This window comes from Vanellus vanellus, assembly GCF_965231255.1.
Source record: "Vanellus vanellus genome assembly, chromosome: Z".
Classification (NCBI taxonomy): Eukaryota; Metazoa; Chordata; class Aves; order Charadriiformes; family Charadriidae; genus Vanellus; species Vanellus vanellus.
The window spans coordinates 75,460,328-75,483,569 of NC_138908.1; the positions used below are offsets into that span (position 1 = coordinate 75,460,328).

General features: G+C 41.0%; 1 protein-coding gene across 3 annotated transcripts in view; it reads right to left on the reverse strand.

Moving 5' to 3' along the window:
* Positions 1 to 11,999, reverse strand: part of ARL15 (ARF like GTPase 15) — a gene marked incomplete at its 3' end in the record, with an annotated part of 224,941 nt that extends 212,942 nt beyond the window's left edge. For all 3 annotated transcript variants that reach the window (XM_082497699.1, XM_082497701.1, XM_082497700.1), the window contains exon 1: positions 11,693 to 11,999. In XM_082497699.1, coding sequence (XP_082353825.1) covers positions 11,693 to 11,704 — 12 coding nt within the window. In that variant the 5' untranslated portion in view covers positions 11,705 to 11,999. The remainder of the gene's footprint in view (positions 1 to 11,692) is intronic.
* Positions 12,000 to 23,242: the final 11,243 nt, after the last annotated feature.

A 23,242-nucleotide genomic window follows, 5' to 3' on the forward strand; every position in this document is an offset into this window, starting at 1 on the left:
AACAATTGGAGAATTTGCATTTAATTTACTTACAGTTTATGGTTGCTTTCTGAAACGATTTTACATGGTAAGCATGAAAGTAAAAGAAAAAAATAATGTAAAAATATACCTACAAATATTATAAGAGAAAGACACCTTTTTTGATACAATTCTACAAAGACTAATTCTTAACAGAAGTCACTTAACACATCTAAAGTGAGAAACAGAGTTGTCAGGTCAAATATGTCAAACATAAGCATGCATGTCTGCCAATATGCACTCTTCTGCTGAGGCAAAGGGTCATCTCACAAACATTAAATAATTTCTTGGATGCAAACTAAGCTCATGGTTAACTTACATCTTTGCCCAAAACTTTCTTATTTTAATCATATGTTGTAAAAACTTGACTGTTCGTAATGACTTAGAAAGATGTCTGCCTTGCAGGTGTACAACCTTTCACTCACACAATCATTTGTACTGTCCATTTTTTCAAGCTTTCAGATATCAGTACAAATATCAGTACAAAATAATTCCAGTATTTGGTGTTTTAAAAAAAAAAACAAACAACTCACAGAGCTCTGACACAGGCACACGGAATCACGGAATTTTCAGAGTTGGAAGGGACCTCTAGAGATCATCTAGCCCAACTGCCCTGCCAAAGCAGGATTGCCCAGAGCACATTACTCAGGACTGCATCCAGGCGGGTCTTGAAAATCTCCAGAGAAGGGGACTCCACAGCCTCCCTGGGCAGCCTGTGCCAGTGCTCTGTCACCCTCACCATAAAGAAGTGTTTCCGTGTATTTGAACGCAACTTCCTGTGTTCTAACTTGTGCCCATTGCCCCTCGTCCTGTCACTGGGAACCACTGAAAAGAGCCTGGCTCCATCCTCCTTCAACCCACCCTTTAGATAATTGTACGCCATAATAAGGTCTCCCCTCAGCCTTCTCTTCTCCAGGCTAAAGAGTCCCAGCTCTCTCAGCCTTTCCTCATAAGGGAGATGATCCAAGCCCTCTGTCATCTTAGTTGCCCTTCGCTGGACTCGCTCCAGCAGTTCCCTGTCCCTCTTGAACTGGGGAGCCCAAAACTGGACACAGTATTCCAGCTGTGGCCTCACCAGTGCAGAGTAGAGGGGGAGAATGACCTCCCTCGACCTACTGGCCACACTCTTCCCTATGCAGCCCAGGATTCCATTGGCCTTTTTGGCAACAAGGGCACATTGCTGGGCCATGGATAATTTACTGTCTACCACAACCCCCAGATCCTTCTCCTCCGAGCTACTTCCCAGCAGGTCCGCCCCTAACCTGTACTGGTGCCTAGCATTCTTTCTCTCCAGGTGCAGGACCCTGCACTTGCTTTTGTTGAACCTCATTAGGTTCTTCTCTGCCCAGCTCTCCAGCCTTTCCAGGTCACGCTGGATGGCAGCATGGCCCTCTGGGGTGTCAGCCACCCCACCCAGTTTGGTATCATCAGCAAACCTGCTGAGGATACACTCTGTCCGCTCATCCAGGTCATTAATGAATATATTAAACAAAATTGGACCAAACATTAGTCTGCAAACCACACATTAGTCTGCACATTCATTGGTTTAATATATATATATCTTCAGCAAATATGAAATGAAATTCCTACCCATAATATTTACAAGAGAACAAATTTTGAAGATTAATTAGAGCATGTTCTGCAACTTATCACTTCAAAGCTGCAATAACTGAGTTGAAAGCACTAGTCTTAAGAACCTTGGTAAGCAAAAGAGAAGGAAGGATGGTAGTCAGCTTCTCAGAAAAGACACAAAAGGCTCAACACCTGACAGAATTGCAGGAGCTGCTATCCTCAGTTCTGCTGACCAACAGAAATACTCACCTTGGCAGCAGCTTGTTTTGCCATAATCCTAAATAAATTACAGCACTAAGTACAGTTCCAAGACTGCAAAACTAGACAGCAATATGAGAAAAAGAAGTTGCTGGGGCTTTTTTTTTTTTTGGTGATATGTTTCTTTAGCAAAATAAAGATTAAGATGCCCTCTCCTCATTTATAAAGAAGTGGTCCATCCTAGTAATCACTTGAAGTTACTGGCACTTGCAGACAAAACTTTTCCACCTCCATTCTTACCTGCATCTTTTTCAGTGCATAAGAAATGTAAAAATTAGCAACACAAGTGTAAACAGTGTGCAGACTTTAAGGTACCTACAAGTATGGAGCCCAAAAGAAATTCTCAGTGTTTTAAAGAATATGTAGGTACCCAAAAGCACACACAACTACATTACAGTACAGGTAGCAGGAACTTTGACCAGAACTGATGTGTGCTAAGCTTGTGTACTAAACTCCAAGTAACTCAAGGGCTCCGCTTTCCACAGAAGATGTCACAGCCCTCTAACACATGCCATTAATAACATTTTGAATTTAAACACCCCAAATCTTTTTTAATACAATTAAAAGGGGTAAAAGACAAAATATTTTCATATTCTCCTTTAATGCTGAATAACTAGATTTTTTAAATACCGATCTTCCTGTACCCAATCATTAGAAAAATAAATCTGAGTTTAGGGACTAGAAGAAACCTGTTGCTGACAGTAAGGCAATGATATGTGAACAGGAAATAGGATTGGATCCAAGAACTCTCTTGTCATCATAAAAAGTAATCAAGTGGATGCACCAAAGAACAATGCTCTCCCCTCTTTCAGGCAATGTTCTCACTAGAACAGTTTTCCATGACTGTTTCCAGGACTTCAATGGTTCAGACAGTGAAAGATGCAGATTAGCCAACACAGAATTAATAGCTGCAAGAACAGTATAGACACTTCTTGAATTCTGGACCTTTTCTCCAGTTTTGCTGAAACATGAAATTATGCAAGTTTCTAGGCAAGAATAAAACACTGAGAGAAGAGATGATTCACTGTAGAGTACATCACTCTACACAGGCTGTCAATTCAGTTTCAGGTTCACTCAGTGTTGTGGACCTTACTTATAAAGTCATAAATTGGTTAGGGTACAAATGTTGGAAGGCCAATAGCCTCTGCTCATACGTCAAGGCAGTACCTCCAAGCAGAAAGAACCCTTCAGCTACACATCCCTGAAGCAAACTAAGTATCTTCGTAAATGCCTCTGAATTAAGTCGTCTCACCTCCTGTGCAGTCAATGTAATTGTGCTTATGCTGGGGAGCACTCCTGGACACCATTCAGAATATCCCCATTTTCTGACTGCAATTTCCTGTTCTGGAACTAGATTTACCTGACCCTTCAGTGAGGAAGGATGGAGGCGATTAGCACAGAGCATAAGCACCAGGACATGCAGGGAATCATATCTCATGGACACATCCTCATGTCCAGCAATCACACCTTCAGGATCTCCACAAGACTACCATCGCATCTGAACATCATGTTTAATACCCCTCCACAAGGGACCTGTCTTCCAAGAAACTGTACAAATTCAGAGTCTACTCATTTTGGCCTCCCTAATGTTACTGCACAAGTGAGACTCAGAATTCAACTATACTCATGGGGAAAAAAAAGCAGTTCCTGGATTATAACCGTTGTCAAGTTCTCCTATTGGGAGAAATTACTTACTGCTTGTTTACCTTCTCTTTATGTTTTCAAAGATGCTATAATACTGCCTTCCCACACCATTCAGCTGTCTATTCTTCAGATTGAAGGGCTGTAACTATTTAATCCCTTCTTCTATGCAAACAATTGTTTTCTTTCAATTACCGTGTCATCCTTCTCTGTATCTTTTTTACAATATTTTTTTCTGAGATGATGCAACCAGAAATGTACGGTTTTCTGTTGTTTTAAATGCTACATTTAAGCAGTGTAAAAATGAGCTACTCTAAACTTGTGGACAGACATCGGAGTTAAGATGACATTTTAATGAAGGATGTTCTTTCCCTTTCCTGAGCACTGATGGTATTTTAGGGCCTATCCATGCATCTGTACTGCCATGTGACTTCTACTATAAATACATACAACTTTGCATTTGCCAACACTGAATTTCATCTGCCATTTTATTACCAATAACAAAAGGGGTACTATGACTTTTTTTTCTTCCCAGGTTCAATATGTACTCTTAATATTTGTCTCTGAATCAGCCCATCCAAAGCATAAGCAATTTATACAAATAAACACAAACATGAAATTCATTTGTAATCTCTGCATTCCCTTCTCCCTCTTCTTCACTGCCAGAGCAGGGCTATCAATGCTCATTTATGAAACTTACTATTGACAGTTTACAGAATGATTACTTCATTTTTAATTGCTTCAAAGTTTTTCATCTCTATTAGAGGCAAAATCATACAAAGGAAGACTAGGCAGTAATTCCTGAAAGAGCTAGTAAAATCTAAAAAGCAGATCCTTCTTCCATTCTAAAGCTCCATGTCATAATAAGAAAAACAAAAAAAATCTGCAAAACTCACTTCCCCCATATCAACAGTTCCCGCTGGCTCTTGGATGCCATTTTGGATCCCCAGCCTCTCCAGTGCCAAAAGCTACTGTGGTCCTGTGAACAATTTTTCCTTCTACTGCTCTACCAAAACATACACCATAAAAGCAAAGCAATTTACAAAGATTCATCTTCTTCCTGCTCTTTCTCCTTATGATCAACAAAGCTACAGGGGAGGACTGCATCTAAATGTAAGAGGACTTGTCAGCTACACTTCCTGCTTTGTGTCTCTTCCTCAGATAGCAGGAAGCTATTTACATCCTCGTGTTGGCAATTAATATAGTCACCTTACCAGGCTGCCAGTGAGACAAAAGAAAAATTCTGTACTCTGAAGAGCTCCAGCATGCGATGAGCCAATCTCTTATTCAATTGCAAATATGCTATTTATGTCCCCAAGGACTTTTATCAAGTCAGACAGTTTGCACTTCAGAAAGTTTTGTTGCACACAGTGAAAAAAAGCAAACCCAACATACTCCAGAGTATTACGAGCCAAAACCCATACAATCAAAAGATTTGAATTACTGCATATGTTGGGTTTTTTTCCTTATGGCTTTACAGTTGTTTGGGCCCACATTTGTGCTTTTAAGTTTGAAACCAAAAACGCTTCTTTTGTCAATGGAAAGTTGATATCCTCACATGATCACAAAACTTCAGAACTTGGTTTAAGAGAATAAACATCACAAGCTGGCAGTATTAAAAAACATGAGCTGATGATACTGACAATAAGCCAAAAATGGTAATCAGCATGGGATATTAGAAGGAATAGTCTGTCCTTACTAAATGCAAATTTTCTCACTTATTAAAAGCTTGCATTTCTAACCTTTTGTGAAATTCATCACCATGTTGCCTCAAGCTTTGAGGTCTGAAGAATTCAGGAGCTGTATACTGCAGAGCAACATGGATGCTAATTCACAAGGACATTATGGGGCTATTCGTAACAAACACAGACTAGCACATTTTCAGAAACTGGGACACTTTTGATGTAATAACATCTACCACTTTAATGCAATCCTCATCACAGAAAAGGTAAAATGGTAATTTGATTTTAAACGTGCCAATTCACTTGTTTCTTCAGTGTGTGTATCTGAAAAGAATGAAATTTCTGGCACCGCAATACTCCTGTGACTGCACAGAATCTTGCACTGGAAATTATAATCACATTAAGGCATTCTTTTGTGTTCCCAAGGAAGCTGTATCAAGTTTCACTGTTTGCAACAGCCACCTTTGAAGGAAAATTTTACCTGGGGAATTCAATGCTGCTTCCTATTGCTTGAAGAGTAAATGCAGCATTTGACTGCAAAGGAATTCTACACTTCTGCTCACTGATCTGTGTTCAGCCAGGTAATTTCCACTGAGTTAAGTCACCAATATTTTTATTGCCCTTCTATATGGCTGATTACATCTTTCATTCTGCAAAAACTGTTTGCAATACTGGCTAGGTAGATTCTACCAAGGAGGAGGATTTGTTTTCCAGAGCACTTCTCTTCCAGGTCTTCAGCCAGATCAGGTTCTTGAACTCCCAAACTTACTTAAATCAGAAGCATGCTCATTCAGATGAGGTCATGTTCCAGAACTGATTCCATTTGCCATTCCCAGTTGAGTTAAATATGAATGTTATGCTTCACAGAGCTGAAACATCAACAGGAACCTAGCCACAGTAACTTCTTTGGGTGAGGGTCTCAGAAAATTTGTTTTGGGTTTCTTCCTCCATTGCTACGCTGATGCAGAAAGTAATCAGAAGCAGCAGCATTCTCACTTCCAGATTAAGTGACGCTGGCTATGTAGGCAGTAGGAAGCAGCACAGCATAGCAAGAACTGGTGCTGAAGACCAAGTATTCATACTATGTACTTCAGTCATTTTACTTCAGACTAGTTCTGATCTGTTCCTGTGGACTGAAAACCCATTAGTTGCATGCATCTTCCAATCTGTTTCATTGGAAAAATATCAAGTTCATGTGATCCGTGACCACTCTGTAATACAAATCCACATACAGTAAGTAGAAGTGACTAAGATTCAGTTCAAAACTTCACATCTTATCCAAACACTAGTACAGTTGCATACAACTCATACACTAGTTGATCTTACACCTGTTAGTTGCCTTCTTTCCTGCATTCAGCTATATCTTTATTTTGAAACAACTCTCACACCCCTCATCCTTGTGCCTGAACAGCTTCCTAAACTGAAGGAGGGATAGTATCTTAAGATACAAGCCCTTGTGCTCTACAGAGGATGTTGTAGCTGAGAGATGAGTCAACAGACAGCCCCAATAATCCTTATCATTACATGACAAAAGACAAAATTCGTATGATGAGAGGGATGTTTAGCAAACAATAAGACGGCAAGGCTACATAGACCTTTGTTGCTCATGTTGCAGGTGATGTATCAAAAACTTATACGTGCCTCGGAGAAAAAATCCAGGATTCCTAGTATGGACCTTTCCACATCTTTCCTTATTCAAAGAGCAGTAGCTACTGGATTACAAAGTTTCAGTGAAGTAAGACTCTAAACTTCAAACAGATGCCTCTATAATGCCATTTGTAGTACAAGAAAGAATGTTTTCTATGGCCTGTAGATGCCAAACAATGGAACAGGCAACAGCAATGGAAAGACAGGATCCAAAGTAGATCAGAAACATTAAGTGTTAGATAGATAACTCTATCCTTTATTACTACTTTCTACATCAAAGCTATCCAATAAAATTAAAGGGCACAGTAACTAAATAAAAGGGAAGGTGTTAAAGGTAAGCTGTCCAAGAAAGACAAGTTGCTCAGAAACATTTTTTTTTTTTTTCCTTTCAATACCCACTAATGTTTTTAAGAACACCGCAGCTTGGTACATGCAGCTTTCCCCAGACAAGAAGGACTTTGCCTGAATGCTAACTGTCCAGAACTTGAGGTGAAGACCATTCAGAAACCCAGAAACTCTGAAGTCACTTCAAGATTATTCATCTAAAATTTGAAAATTTAGTTCAAATTAAAACTACCCAAATTTTAGCTTCTGTGTGCATGCATACAGAAGTAAAATAGTTCATAGCAGCTAACAAATGTACAAAGATCCAAAAAAACCCAAACTTGTTACAGTTAAAAAAAACAATCTTCAACGAATCAACAAGGGCTCTACCACGTAAGTGTGCACCCTCTTGACTTTGCAACACTCATCTTCATGCTTAACTTCTAAGAAAGGGGGGTGGGGGATGGAATAATGACTAAAGTTGATGTGGTTGTTCATGCAAGAAGTGTTTTCTTCCACTTCAGGCTGCAGTATACGCTTCATTACCTGCCCAAGAAACATTCTTATACACAACTAAGATACTACATAGTACAGGATGAAATTTAAGGATAAGCTATCTGAATGCTGAATATATAAAATTAAACAGGTAATCAAATTTATCTTACAAACTCTTAGGGCAATAAGAGGTCCCCTTTTTTGTGAAGTCACACTGACTCAAATTTCTACATCACCCTCTAAGGTAGCTTTTAAAAGCTCTACACAGATCAGGCCGATACATGCAACCGTTCAATGCAAGATCCTTATCTAGTAGAGAGTATGCCACTGAAGAAGTATATTGTGAAAGTCTACTCAGCAGCAGCTTAAAATTTGCATTGCAAGCATCACATATGAAAAACTGAAGCATTGCTATTCTTTCCCCACAAGTTCTCCAAGAAAAAATTGTGAGATTGGTCACATGCCATGCTTTCACAAGATGCATCATGCCATCATTTCTTAAATTAAGCATAGTCTACTGAATATAGGCCAGCCAACAGAAGTCTATGTATACACTATAATCCTTCCAGACATAATGCAGCAAAAATGAAGCAGAAGAAGGTTGCAGATACACCACAGGATTATGTAGTCACAGAAAACTACAAATCTTGATGCAGTTGTGTTTGCATAGTATGTTTTAAAGGAGTTAACTTCAACACAAGGAGAATAAACTGAATGAGTAAAAGGTGCCTCTAAATGCATGAAGATGGATTATCTTCTAGAGGTTGAACCTTGTTTAGCTACATTGATTAAAAAAAAAAAAACACACACAAAAAAAAATCACAACACTCCTAACACTGTAATTATATCAACACACAAGTAAAACAGGCTCAAGAGTTTCCTTCTAGACGTTAAAGATACAGAGGCTAGTGCTACTTTTCTGTTACAATGCAAAACCAGACCAGAGCACCATAGAAGATACTCTTCTAATACCAATGCTTCATCAAACAGCATTAGCCATAAATCAAGTATCAATCACACTATAAGTAAAAAAGTCCTATATAGGTTCTGGGTATCTACCCATGCAAGCTTCAGAGCCATAGTTCATGCTGGCTCTAACTGACTTGCCTTTGAGTAAGTTTGAACATCTTCAATAACCTGCTGATATTAGCAGGTGCCACAGATATTCAGTATTTCTTGGGATCAGCTCCTTAAAGGAGAAAAAAAAGTCTCCATCAGTGTAGGCCCTATCCAGGAAAAAAAAAAAAAAAAAAAAAAAAAAAATCAGGAAAAGAACCTTCCTATGCAAATCTATGAGGTGAGAGTACACTCCTCATCAAGAGGGAATGACTGCTGAGCCCGTGCTGAAGTAAACCTGACCTCAGTTATCCTAGCTTCCTTCCACTAAATTCCCTCATTCAGCTCCACTGCTAACCAAAATCTTGTCTAATGCAGTGCTCTGTCACAGACTACTGCAGCCAGAAACAGCTGCATCCTTTGCCCTGCTGTCTGCCTCACACTAAAGGCAGAGGAGAAAACCTCACTGCTTGCAGGCTGCAACACAGGTGCCTAACATGAGGAACCAGCAAAAGGACCTTCTGCTTAAGTTTTGAAGCCCACATAGGTGCAAGATCCCAACATAAATGCATAAAACACAAAATTTCTTACCATGTACAGCTTTTTGATACTGCTGTTATGAAAACAACAAGGTGGTTGTTCTACATCTATAGGTTAACATCCATACTGTAACTGCAAGTCTTGCATAAATAAAGACTGGGCCCACCTTTATGCTCGGCCAGACTGTGGCAACAGCCTGGTCCTCCAGGCTGTAAGTGGGTTGTAGATAACTAGTTGCCTAACCCACCACTATCAATTATTTTTGTCAGAGCAGTCTTTCTAAGGTGCTTGAACCTGCTGTTTATTACCAAGAAGAGCCACTCCATTTACCATCATCAACAGAGAAAGGCAAAGCAGGACCACCCTCCTGCATTTGGTGAAAATGTGGACTGGAAGGGGAAGTCCTCTGCACAAACACATGAGAAAACATTCAAACTGCCAAACAGAATTTGTTTTCTTTCCAAGTTATACATAGATGCAAAAAATTAAAAACATTCCTATTTTTTTTATCCTTTGGTTTAAAAGAGTTGATGCCAGTTGCAACAAGGGACTCCTACTGTGCAAGAAGTATGGAAACCCCAGCAACAAGTGCTGGTCAGTGATAGATGAAGGCATCTTGGACTGTCCCAAGCATCAGTGGACCAACATCCTCTTTAAACTATTATCCCCAACCCTTGGCTTTCACAACCTATAAAAAATAATTTGGCTAATCTGTAACAACTTCTACATCAAAAGAATCCTTTATCTTTCACATGGCACTATAACATGCACCATCAGACTGATGAGAGCTTGAGAAAGTCTGTCTTCAGAGACACTCCCTGATAGAAGAGAGACATTAAGCAAAAATTGCATGAACACTCAAGATATCATTATCCTGAAGATTCACTTTTTTTTTTTTTAGAGATGGCACCAAAGAAAGCCACACAACAGAAAAGAGGAAAAGGATCAACTAGAGAAAAAGAATAAGGAAAAAAATGTAGAGCTATTTAATCCCCTCCCCCCCTCAGTTAATACAAAAACATGCTCTCACTTTTCAAGGCTTATTAAATTTATTGTTCTCGGAGTAGCTGGCCTTCCACACAACAGCCTGTAGCAATCACAAAGGTTAATGTAAGCATTTCAAAAAGTACAGGATGGCCAGTTTCATCTGGATATAAGTTTATAAAGGAAAAAAAATCTAAGAAACAGCTCCTGGGTCTCAAGGAGATACAAGGGTGCACTTGGCACACAGCAAGTTTATTATCAGTATTTCATTAACTAGGTTCTTAAAGATAAGTCTACCTACCATTTCTGCCGCACAGGACTTGTTTTCTATTCTTTCTTTGGTATTAGAAATCAGGAAGGAAAGCCTAAACATTATTTTTTTTTTGGTATAAAGCTGAATAACCCAAAACAAATCTAAGCTACACAGACACAAGAATAATAATTAAATATTATTATTATATATATTATTATATAAATATTTAATGTATTCTGGTTTACTTAATGTCATCATCAAAGAAAGAAAAGTTGGCAACTGCATGCAGCTCACATCACGATATGGCAAACCTTCAAATCAATTCACTAGAAAGAGCAACTCCAGAGATTTTCTCGAGTGGTTGACAAACCTCTCTTGAAAGCCTGCACCCATGCACCTCTCATGTGAAGGCATCAGGAAGGCTGAGTCAACTTTCTTGACTCCAAATACTTCCTGACTGGTCGCACCAGACACCAACAGCGAAGAGGGACGGCCAGAAGAGACCTACTCCTTCTTGCCCCAGCTGGCTCCTGGCAGCAGTTCACAAGGAAGGAGGGGGCACAGTTTATGGGCTAGCACCCGAAGAAACACAGCTTGAGCGATGGCATGTGCCCGTTACGCTCTCCCGCTGTTATGTCCAACGGGGCAGGTAAGCAGGTCCCGTACTCAAAGTCATCAGCTAATTACCTCGCCGTGCCACAGGCTCTACCTGTGGAGTGTAGGTCGGAGGGCCTGAACACCAGCCATGACCCCAGCCTGGAGTGCGCGCCCGCGATACGATCTCTCGCAGGCCAATAAAGCCAATATTCATTAAAGAGCAGTAAACGTTCCCCCTGAATACCAGCTGCCTGGGCGCCGGGCTGATCCCGCCCCGGGTGACAATTTAGTTCATTCAAGCGTACCCTAAGCTCATGCATTTAGGAAAAAAACAGCGACCCGGGTCACGGCTTTAGCGACCTAATAGCGCCCAAATGAGCGGGGCCGCGCACGCTTCGGCGGAACCCCGCCGGTTTATCGCCCTTTAACAGCCCGCCGGGCCGGGGGAAGGCAGCGCGGCCGACCCCCGCCTGCCCGCCGCCCCTGCCCACACACAACACAACACACGCATCCCCCCGCCGGGGACGCCGCCTCAGCTGCGGCGCGCTCGGTAAGATGTCCGACGGGCCGGCGGCGGCGGTTGGCGGGGGGGGGGTTAGCGCTCCGCTGCCGCCGGGGGACCTACCAGGTAATCCATGTACCGGGTGGCGCCGGGCGCCGCGCTGCCGAGGAGGTCTCCGGGGCCACGGGCGCCCGCCCGGCTGACAGCGGCGCTGGGCCACCGGGAGCCCCGCCGTTGGCGGCGGGGGGATGGCGGGGGGAGGGACGAGTGAGGGAAGGAGGGGGCAAGCGGCGCTTCCTGCTGCTGCCGCCGCCTCAGCGGCGCGGGGGGCTTGGCCGCCGCCGCAAGGTGCAGGGCTGCGGGGAGGCTCGGCCGGCGGAGGGTCCGGGGCCGCTGTCAGAGCCACCCGCCGCCGCCCGCGCCTCACCGCGCCGCAGCGGCCCTGCGGGGAGGGTGGGGGGGGAGCGGGGGTGTGGAGGGGGAGAAGGAGGAGGGGCGGCGGGGGAGGGGCGCGGGGCGCGCGGCGGGGCGCGCGGCGGGGGGCGGCACAGCCAACCCCAGCCCGCCGCCCGCAGCGCTCGCCAGCAGCCAGAGCCCCCGCCCCGCCCCCGCGGGACGTCACGATCAGCTGATCGCACACGTGGGGCGGCGGGGAGGACGCTCTTAAAGGCGTAGGCGCCCGGCGGGGGAGAGGGCGGGGCCGGTACGGCGCGGCGCGGAAAGGTGTCCCGTCCCCCCCGTCCCCCCGCCAGCGCAGGCAGCGGGTAACTCATGCTCCCCGTGTGCCTCGTCTACAAAAAAAGACTTTCCATGCTCTGCTTTGGGAACTAACGCCAAACACAGCTGCATAGCGGATTAAATTCAATTTGGACGAGTGCAAATGAATTTGTTTACTTTGAGTTGTTAAGAAATTTGCTAATTTTAGGACTTTAATAGCAAAGGGGTGGAAGGAGGGATGCAGGCTTGGCCCTTCCTGCTATTCAGTGTTCTGACCGTTTTCCAAACAACTTCCAGCTGATGACGAGATGGCCTTTTGACAGGGGGAACGACAGGGTGAACAGAGGTGGATAAAGTATGCCTCTCGGTAATTTAGCAAAGGAGCTGCAAGTAACCCAGATTTCACCTTTCTTCTGTCATTGCCTGTGATTTTTAACATTTTGCAATGCTTTCCTCTTCACCTTTAGAACCCTTTATTTCTTCTTTTTAGTGGCAGTAATTCATCACTCTTGAGTCTTGCTGCCTTCTCTAAATACGGGGTGACTGGAAGAGAATCTAAAGGACAGCATCAGAGAACAAGCAGAGATTTCAGAAGTGTTTCCTATGAGAGTAATAGGAAAGGACTGGGAATTATTTTTTCTAGAGCTGATTGAGGGGGAAAATAGAATCCATCTGTAGAGTTGCTGCAGAGAGGATGTCGTAATGGAGAAAAGAAGTGATTGGCTTGCGTTGCGGCAAGGGAGATGTAGGTCAGACACTGGAAAACACTTTAATGGGAAGAATAATCAAGCAGGACAGACATCACTACCAAACGTAGTAGAATTTCTGAGAGCAGTCATGAGTTACATAAACATTTCTCAAGTGTGGTTTAGTTCACACTGATTTAGGTCTGAAGAAATTAACTAAAAGACCCTTCTGTTTTATATGAATCTGATAGATCTGATTATGAAGATGCAATGTGTTTATACATGCGAAGGAAAATGCTTACTCCCAAATTACTATTTTATACATGTAGTTTTCTTTCTAGGTTACAAACAAGTCCTCATGACCTGAACAGAACATCGGTTACCAAAATCAGAAAAATTCTCATGTGTACACTGTAAATCCCCCAGACTTGATCAAGAGAGAAACCAAGGCTAATTTTACATATTAGTCATTCTGTTTGCTATAAATGCATGAGTATTTTGGCCACTGTGCGGCCTAATGGCACATTCATTTTAAGACATAAAGGGAAGATTAACATTGAATAATAGGAGAACATAAGAATACAAGTCCTACAACACATGCTTTCTCACCTACATCACAGTCATCGTATTGCTGAGATTTTTTTAGCAAGTCCTGTAGGATTTCGTTCATCTAAAAAGAAGTGCAATTTTATATTGGAATATATATCTAATGCAGTGTTAGCTATCTTCATAAAGAAGCTTGTCAGCAGGAACTAACATGTCAAGATGAAGAGAAAAGATCAAAGCATTTTAATGGGGCAAAACTTCATGTGGTGGCTATTAGGTGATGACTCCGGTTCTGAAAAGTGAAGTGAGCTTCTTCACAGAAGCATGAGTGTATCTTCAGTTAAGTCCTGTTGCAAAACTTATTTCTGTAAAACTTGTATGAAAAATAATCAATCTTGGACTCAGGCTTTGACCCCGAGAACTGCTGAGCAACAACATTTAATCATCTATTGTTTATGTCAGTGCAATTTAATGAGTTTCAACATTTTAACCTATGATTGCCACCTGCCAAATTCAAGATTTTATAGAAATAGCAGTCAACAAGCTCTAAAGGTGAAATTGACTTTTATTTTTCGTTAGTAGATATTCGCAAAATGGGAATTTAAAATGTATATACCAATGAATGTGCTTATTCACAAACATATCTGAATGGAATCAGTAGGGATTCTATTCAGAATTGTATAGGCAGCTGTATAGATACATATTGTCCAGCAAAACAACTTGAGGAACAAGCATACTTTAGTATACCTGTTAGTCATACCATTTTAACTTCTGGTCTCATTAGTTAAATAGATTCTGGCAAAGATAATACTTGTGTAGAAGTCCTGCAGAAAGCAGTGCTATTCATTCAGTAGCAGTATGTAGGAACAAGATAGTCAGTGTTCCCACATCATGGTTTGAACGACCTGAACACTGGATATTTCATAAAAGGTGCCCTAAAGCAAAGCGACCTAGCAGTATATCTGTGACTGAGACCATCTAAACCATTTTGCCACATCAGAATAATTTAATTCATTAAGAGAACAAAGTGCACAGTGTGTTTGTTCTCCCTTAGCACTCCCCATCCCACGAAATTGCCTTACTTTTTAATAACCTTAGATGAAAGGCAACTGACTTTTGTTTATTAGCAAGAAGGTAGTTGTGCTAATCTTCAGGTTTTACTGATACAAGGTGCCCAGATAGCTCTGTTTAAGAAGCTTAATTACTGAAAAAAAACCCTATTACCCTTCTAATTAAAGTTGAGAAAATGAGATAAAGCATTCAGTATCTCTGGAAGTACTGAAAGTGAATACCTTACTCATACTGTGTTGTGTTTCAACATTAGTTTCCCGTGGTACAAGGTTGTTACAGAGGGCATACACAAACTCTCATCTTGGCAAGTCATAGGATAGTTAGCAGCAGGAAAGCAAAACATTGTAACGTGTAGCTTCATGTTCATACCATACGCTTACTCTGGAATAATAAAATTGTAGCAAAAAGCCTCACATAAAAATGTGGACGTCTTTGACTTAGAATACTCATAAAGTAATGTAAATGCTCCCAAATACTACAAAATCCCTTTTATTGACCACAGCTAGAAACTTAGACTTGGACGCCTTAAAAGATAGAAATTGTGGTTAGTTCAAAAAGACAAATGATGTGATAAAACAGTCTCTGACTTCACTGGCAGAACTGAAGACTAGTCAGACAAGTTCTGATGTTCAGCAGCTGGAAAACTGATCAAAAAATATATTTGAATGGTAGCAGATTTCTAAGTATAAATTTTAACATAAATGCATGTGTCCAATTGTGACCAAAAAGTATTTCCTAGAAAGATGCAGAAGGGCATAAAAATGGAAAAAGAACTGGACATAGAAATCAGAGAATCAGTTTTTCATGAGGAGGGTTTGGGTATTAAATAGAGGCCAAGAGCAGTCAGCAGTTGTATTTGCAGCTCTGATTTCAGTAAGTGACTTGGAGCCTGCTGTTAAACAAACTCATGTAACCCTTACTGGCGAAAGGCAGAAGCTGCTCTGAGTAAATAAAACTTGAAGTGATTTGCAACTCTTTATCTGATATATTGACAAATGTCAACATGCAGAGATAGTACAGGCAAAGCTGAATGAGTACTATGGGAGAAGCAAGACCTCTCAGTCAAAAATCTTCTCTTCTTTCTCCGTGCTGTAATGTTCTGCTACCTTCTGGCATTACAGTCACCATGGGTGCTACAATTAGGTATTTTTCCTACAAAAGAACACGTGGATATGAAAGCAAGCAGGCAAGCAGATTTTGAAAATTACTTTTCACCTGTTCTCCTCCCTTTTCTTCCTTCCTGAAATATTTGGCTGGCCTTTAGGTAACCTTACTGGCAAAATAAAAACAGGCAGTCTAGAAGCAAAGATTAATGGTAAAAAAGGGTCAAAAGTAGAAACCAGTTTCGGAGTGTAGTTACACTGTTATAAATTTAGTATAATTTTAATGAACAAGTAATTTAAACCTATGGGATATGAATAAAGTAATTGTAATGTTACAGTTGATTGTATATAGGTTATTTACTCTTCCCTGTGCACCAAAAATGTTCTGCCTGTCCAAAGGAGAGGAAGATGGTGCCCCAAGTAAAGCTGTGCAGAGGCCTGGAACGCGGGTCTGACTGTTGCCAGCATCAGTCCTTCTCTTCACTCCAAAAGAGCAAGATTCAATAATGGCCCGTATGAGCTGGTGAGAAGAAATGCAAAGTCTCAAAGCAAACGATAGATAGTAGATAATTCTGAAACAAAAGAAATTGCATTTTGCTTATGACCTTGTATTTCATATTTATATTCGACGTTAACTCGTCTTATATACTTCAGCTTTGTATCTTCCTTAACAGTCATGTCTTCCTGAGAAGTCAGTGTGACAACAAACCTGTACAATTAACCTTTCCCTGTAGTCTAAACATAGCGTATATTAAGAATATGATCAGCAAAGCACTGCAGCTATCAGTGGCAATGACCATTTTGTCGCTCAGTGGAAATAATGAACACCAGATACAAAGTCTCAGTGGCTGAAGTTTCTCTACATTTTAACTTACTTTGTTTCTAAATCTTAAACGAAAAGCAGGCTGCCTTCTAGCAAAAAGGATAAGATAAATGGTAAAAATGGTAAGAAATATGGTATGGATATACCTTTATGGGAGAAATGAAACCAGGTTTTAGCCTCACCCACATAGTACGTTGAGAAGAGAAAGGACAAAGTAGCAACACATGCCTTACAGCTTGAACTCAAGTTCACATAAAAGTAATTATTTCACTTTTTATTCATGTTAGCCAATTAAAGCTGTGCAGGCATGTGAACACAAGTTATAATTAAACCTGCATTTTGCTAGGTAGCATATCCTCAGGAACTCTTTTTTTTCTTTAGAGGATATCCTAAAGTCCTACTGACTAAAGTGTGCTTAAATGCTTTGCTGCATATTCCTGATGAATTAAAGTATGTAACTAATGATAAGGCACACATATCAACATACATCTGAAACGTGATTAAAAAGCAGTATGAGAGCATAAGAGTCGGGAAGCAAAATCTGAGGTAAAGATATCAGGGCCTCAAGAAATCATAGCAAGCCTTCAACAGTACCAGTCCAGAAGGAGAATCCTATGTCAGTCAGACATATTTACCAAAAGGATTGTGGTTCAGCCACTTTTTGAAGACAAGGAACAGGGAAAAGGTTATACCAACTGCGGATCGTCCTAAAGGACTCCCATTTAGTTGAAAAACAGGAAATATGGGCCAATGCACTAATTGTTGAGGAAAAAAGTAAATGTAGTCAGTAAGGAGACACTGTGAATCAAAACCAACAAGGTAATTAGGGAGTGTTAGAAACAAACCATATTTCTTCAAATGGTTTGTTTCAATTGTAACTGTTCCTGAGACATGTTGTGATGTTTCTGTAGGTACAGTTTTGTACATCTGAGGGAATAAAAGTTTGAAGCAATGATACGCCAAAAGAATCCAGATAAAACAGCTTCATCTTCCCCTACTAGGACAACAGATGCATTTGTAAGCTGGAAACTTAAGAAAATAGTGCTACACTGGAAAATATGTCTGGAAGAAGGAAAGTGAACGTGTGTAACAAAGTGTTGTTTCTTTTTCAGCTCCACTAATCTCTCTGTACTGAGGCTATTATGTAAATAACTTGCGTTTTTAAATCACTCAACTGTCTCCTTGGTTCCCAAAAGCAACTCACATAACAAACCTGAATGGGATCTGTACTGTAGGAACAGCACGAACAGAAGGTAATCCAAATGTTTTTGAAGCACCGTGCCTTCTAGGTTTGGGAAGTTCCGCTCAAATATCTGTATAACCACCTCCACCTTCACATGAGCAGCTCTTGGAAGGTTAAGACATGGAATATAACACAGGAGGCATTCAGGATTGGTTATATTGCTTTCTCCACTAAGTGGTTTGGTTGACTCTTGGCTACTCTGCAAATGCTGTAATTCATACAGAGTGATTTCAGTACAGGGCCCACTTACGTGGGAAAATAGGGCAGTTTATGTCAAAACAAGTTTACCTGTTGTCTTTTCTAAGGTTATGAAGAGTAACTAAGGATGAATACGGCAGGTTGTTAAACATACCACCTTATAAAAATTTATTCAACAGATGCCTAAGTATGCGCTTCAATTACCAGTAAGTTCAAAAGACCTTAGTTCAAATGTTTATAGAAGCAGAATATTAAGTAGGTTCTTCTTGATTTTACATTTTTTCTTAATTTAACTTCCTCTTGGAAATCCACAGGTAAAATTCTCACGATTTATTTTATATTACAGATTTTTAAGAAACTGTTCCAATAGTGTGAGTGTAAATATGAAAAGATCCCCAGGCAAAATGGACAATCTTCGCAATGAGAATGGTTGCCCATTCTGAAATGACATGCAGAAAGATGCTTAAAAACATAAACAGTATTTGCATGCAGTATTTGCATCTTCAGCATAATCTTTGTGTATTATAAAAATAATGAGAACATCTCTTTGGAAGACTGGACCTTCTGTCTCAGGAAAAGCAGAAAAGCCTATACCCCTCTTTACAAAGATCCAGCTACTTGATTTGAAGAGCTGATTCACCTTCCCAATAAAAACACTGCTTTCAGTAGGGGCAAGACACTGGTTACCTGAAATTAGCGCAATGGGCTTTGTTCAGAGTGTTTCCCAGTAATTGAACTGGATTTTCCATAGGCTTATGAACTCATTTTTACAACTAGGCAGACTTGAAAGAAAAATATGGTTCTTGAATTCCTGGCTGTCCAGAATGCATATACTCTAAGTGCTCCGAGCCATACTGTGTCATGTGTGTGCTCTCTGACCGTGCACAGCCCATCCATGGCCAAGAGGGAAACGTAAAGCAAACAAGTGAAGTAGCTTAGATGTGTTGGTCCAATCAAAACTGAACTGCAGAAGGAAATGAGGTGGTATAATTACATTCCACGTAGCTAGCACATTGATCAAAAGATGTGTTTTGCCCTGTGAAGCTGACCTTGTGTATTTTTGGAATACATATTTTATCTTTGAACTTAGGCTAAATTGGCATGACAAGATCTGACACTGTTACTCTCTGCATGGACGATTTTTTTAATGAAAGACAACAAAACACCATCTGTTGGGAGACAGGCAGCTGACCCCGAAATGCTGTCACTCTGACAGCTCTCTCTACTGTATCTTGTTCCCCCTCAGAAGATCCTTCCAGTAATACAGTTCCAGAATGACTGGAAGCTACTGTCCAAGAGTGGGAAAAGGTCATAACAGCAAACAGTGGGACTTTTGTATCCTTTAAACATATGAAAATGGCAACAGATAGGTATTGGGATAAAGTGTGATATAACATAGTGGGATTCTGCTTGTCTATAAGTCCATTGACTTATAGAATTCCATAGAAGGAATACAATGAATATTTTAGCTTTCAGGCCAGAGTAGATACCTGCAAGGAGTCAAGGAGAGGATTTCATGAAGTCTCAGAAGCTCAACATTGATCAGTAATAAATGGAAAAAATCAGTATCATGTTCTGCTGTGGTGAAGAGAAGTAGTAGGGGTCACCAAGTGTGCTTGATGGGTTTGTTCCTTAGAACTGATTGAAAAGAGGGAAAGAGGAACTGGGGGTGAGTTTAGGGGGTTTCACTTGGAAGGATGACCGGAAAAAGTCAGGTCTGTGGAAAGGAGTGAGATTATAGAAAAAGGAAGGAGAAGGATGAGGGAAGTTCTGGGGCTCTGGGGATTCTCTCCACACACTCAGTACCCCTCATGCCTTCACATGGCAGGATACAGGACACGTCCTTCTGCCTCCCCAGTTCCCAGTAGGCTCTCCTCCCACTGTCCACTCCCATCTTAAAACCCAAAGGCCTCTTCTTCCTTCCTCTTCCTCCCAGTCAATGGCTGTCAGCTCCCACCCCCAGGGCAAGCATCCACCTGACTCTGCATGGATGGGGCAGGGAAGGGGTGGCCAGAAACACGCAGGTGAGTTGTTGCCAGGTCACGCGCTAAGAACCCACACTTCACACACTCCAGCTTCACCCCCAGCAAGATCTTGCAAAACAGGTAGCAAGGTCACATACTGTTGTTTACTTTGGCTGTGCCTGGAAGTCAAACTTGCCTATTGCCACTGGCATTGGTGAGAAAAGCTTCCACAGATTTCATCTGATTTCCATGAGTGAAAATTCAATGTTTTGTTAGCAAGCCTCTTTTTTCCTTGCATGTTTGGAAGAAGGTCGAGGAAGCCTTTATTGCTGTCACTACTTTTTGCAGAGCTATTTGGATGATGGTGGTATTTGTAGGGCAGTTCTAAGATGCCTCCGTCAGCTGCTAGAACATATAACAGTATATACATTGTTTATGTTCTTCTTTATTGCTCCCTGCAGAATAAAATTTTTGAGAAATTTTTCTTCCCCTCCTAAACAAGGCAAAAAGTAGGGTAAACTGCATATAATCCTTTGGGGGAAGATACGGTGTAGCAAGAGTTAAGGACATTATTGACCGAACCAGCTGTCTGGCATTACACTGTTTAAACAATTTAATTCTGCTTATGTGCACTGTGTAAAATTAGGTGTAGAAAACAGCTAGAGGCAAAGCCTGTTGTAACTCCCTAGTATATTAACTATGACATTTAGACTTTTTAAGGGCGTGAAACATATATAACGATCTGTTCATACAAAAGCATGCACTAAGGCTTATTGCCATTTAACAAAGGAACGACTGCTTCTTTGCCCTGGAGAACAGAAGATGGTCACTAGCAGGGAAAGATTCGGTGTGGAAAGAACAGAGTGTGCTCTGCTGTCATTGGCTTTTTTAATACTGGCAAGATGTACCAAATTAATAGATATGTTAATTGACAATTCGATTAAACGTGAACTTGCCCTTACTATGACCTAGGGCAGATCCGTGTTAACTGCTTTTGTCTGAGATAATCACAATTAATCACCATATTTAAAAACACAGTGTTTTACTACATTTAAAGGTTCATTTAGTAGTCTCTAACCAAAGGGATTCAAAGGGACAATGGGAGTGCCAAATAGCTGATTTTACAAAATCAGCAAGGAGCCCTAAAAAAGCTGTTCTGTTGGTGGGCACAAGAAAGTTGTCTTGACTCGGGGCATCTCTCAGCATTCCTTACCACTGCTTCTCACTTTTCAGGCTCTGTTAACCTGCTTTGGGACACGGGTTGGGGAAACGTGTGACTAGATTTCTGTCAGGATAAGGCTCACTCCTGACAGACTTTCTGCAGTAGGTCAGCACTGTTAAATACGCATTAAGACTTGCAGAGACCCAGGAATGACAGCAAATCCATATACTCTACAATAAAATGTAATTACAAACTAAGAATAGGCAGAATGCTCATTTCTTTCATAGTCACCTTATTTTATACAAACCATAAATGACTAGCTACTACTCCACGTCATTATTTACATGAAATTGCATGTAGTTAAGAAAGAAAATGATGGGGTTTATGCTAACTATGCTTATGGTAGTCCTGGATAAAACACAATTTCTTTGTTGTACACTCTTCAGATTGTGGTCACACTCTGTCTTAGCTGAATTTCCTGTAAATCAGATACTACTTAAGTTGCTGTATTTAATTATATGCAGTCAGCTGTCCTTCTGTTTCTCAATTAAAGACTGAAATGAAGAAAGCCTTTTGCTAACCCATATTCTCAATGCTACTTTATTGTATCAAGACTTGCCCTTAAATATAAATACCTGAAGTTTTCATAAAGATAATTAAAATCATAGATGCAGATTTTTAACAAACTTCTGTTATCTTTGCCAGCTCTGGAATCATATAATGCAAATTTCTTTAGGGGATGGTGAGGAGTTTGACAATCTCCATCTAGGAGTTAATGCTATAAGAAGCACCCCCATTGCCTGCTGAAGTGCACTATCGGAGTTTTGACTTCATTGAGTGTGAAAATTGTGTATTCCCAGGCAGCTCTTCTGATTCCCTTGCATCAGAAACATCAGGACATCCTGAAAAGTTACAAGAAGGAAAGAAGGAATTTGGGTTTTATGCATACTCTTTGATGAGGTTGTGATCTGAAAGGTAGTAAATTTTTGACCATTTGATCCAAAGACATAAACAGACTCTTATTGAGTCTAACTTTGAACTAAGTCCTGAACTCCTGTAACTTCTTATTGGCTAATGAGGTGGAATTAGGAATTTTCTAGTACCTACAGTCTGCTTTATGAATAGGAGCCTGCATAAACCAAGAGAGAATCTATGCTTTGAACCCCAGATTTCAAGAACTCATAAGAGAATGATCTTTCGAAGATCTCTTAATTTCCAAATTCAATTTAAAAAGAAAAAAAAAAAAAAAAAAAACCACAAACAAAACCCCAATCAACCAAACCCAAAAACCAAAAACCAAAAACAATCCACCAGCAAGGGAATCCTTACAGTCATCAAGATTGTTTTGGGACATAAATAAGGCTTCTAAACCTCTTCCACTTTCAGTGCAATGGAAACAACTAGAGTAGACAGGAAAAGATTTATAACTGTTGTGACAGAAAACCAGCCAACAAAGCATAGTCTTAAGAAAAAGACAAAAATTGGGATGTAAGAAAAAAGTGATGGAAGATCTGGTCAGTGAAATACTCGCTAACACCAGGGTTTGTTTGGTCAGGATTGCTTAACTGAAATCCATCTTATGTGGGGTTTTGTCAGAAACTACAACCAAAGCTGCTTTTTTATTACTCAAGTGGTAATCCTCACGTTCATAGTAATATCTGGGCACACTTCATGTGTGCAGGGTTGACCTACTGCAAAGCAGCTCTACTAAGAGGGACCTGGTGGACAACAAGTTGACCATGAGGCAGCAATGTGCCCATGTGGCCAAGAAGGCCAATGGTATCCTGGGGCACATTAAAAAGAGTGTGGCCAGCAGGTCAAGGGAGGTTACCCTTATCCTCTACTCTGCCCTGGTGAGGCCACATCTGGAGTACTGTGTCCAGTTCTGGGCTTCCCAGTTCAAGAACGACAAGGGAACTACTGGAGAGAGTCCAGCAGAGGGCTACAAAGATGATCAAGGGACTGGAGCACCTCTGTTATTTGGAAAGGCTGTTTAGCCTGGAGAAGAGAAGACTGAGAGGGGATCTCATCAATGCTTATAAATATCTAAAGGGTGAGTGTAAAGAGGATGGGGACAGACACTTTTCAGCAGAGCCCAGCGACAGGATGAGAGGCAACAAGCACAAACTGGAACACAAGAAATTCTATCTAAACATGAGG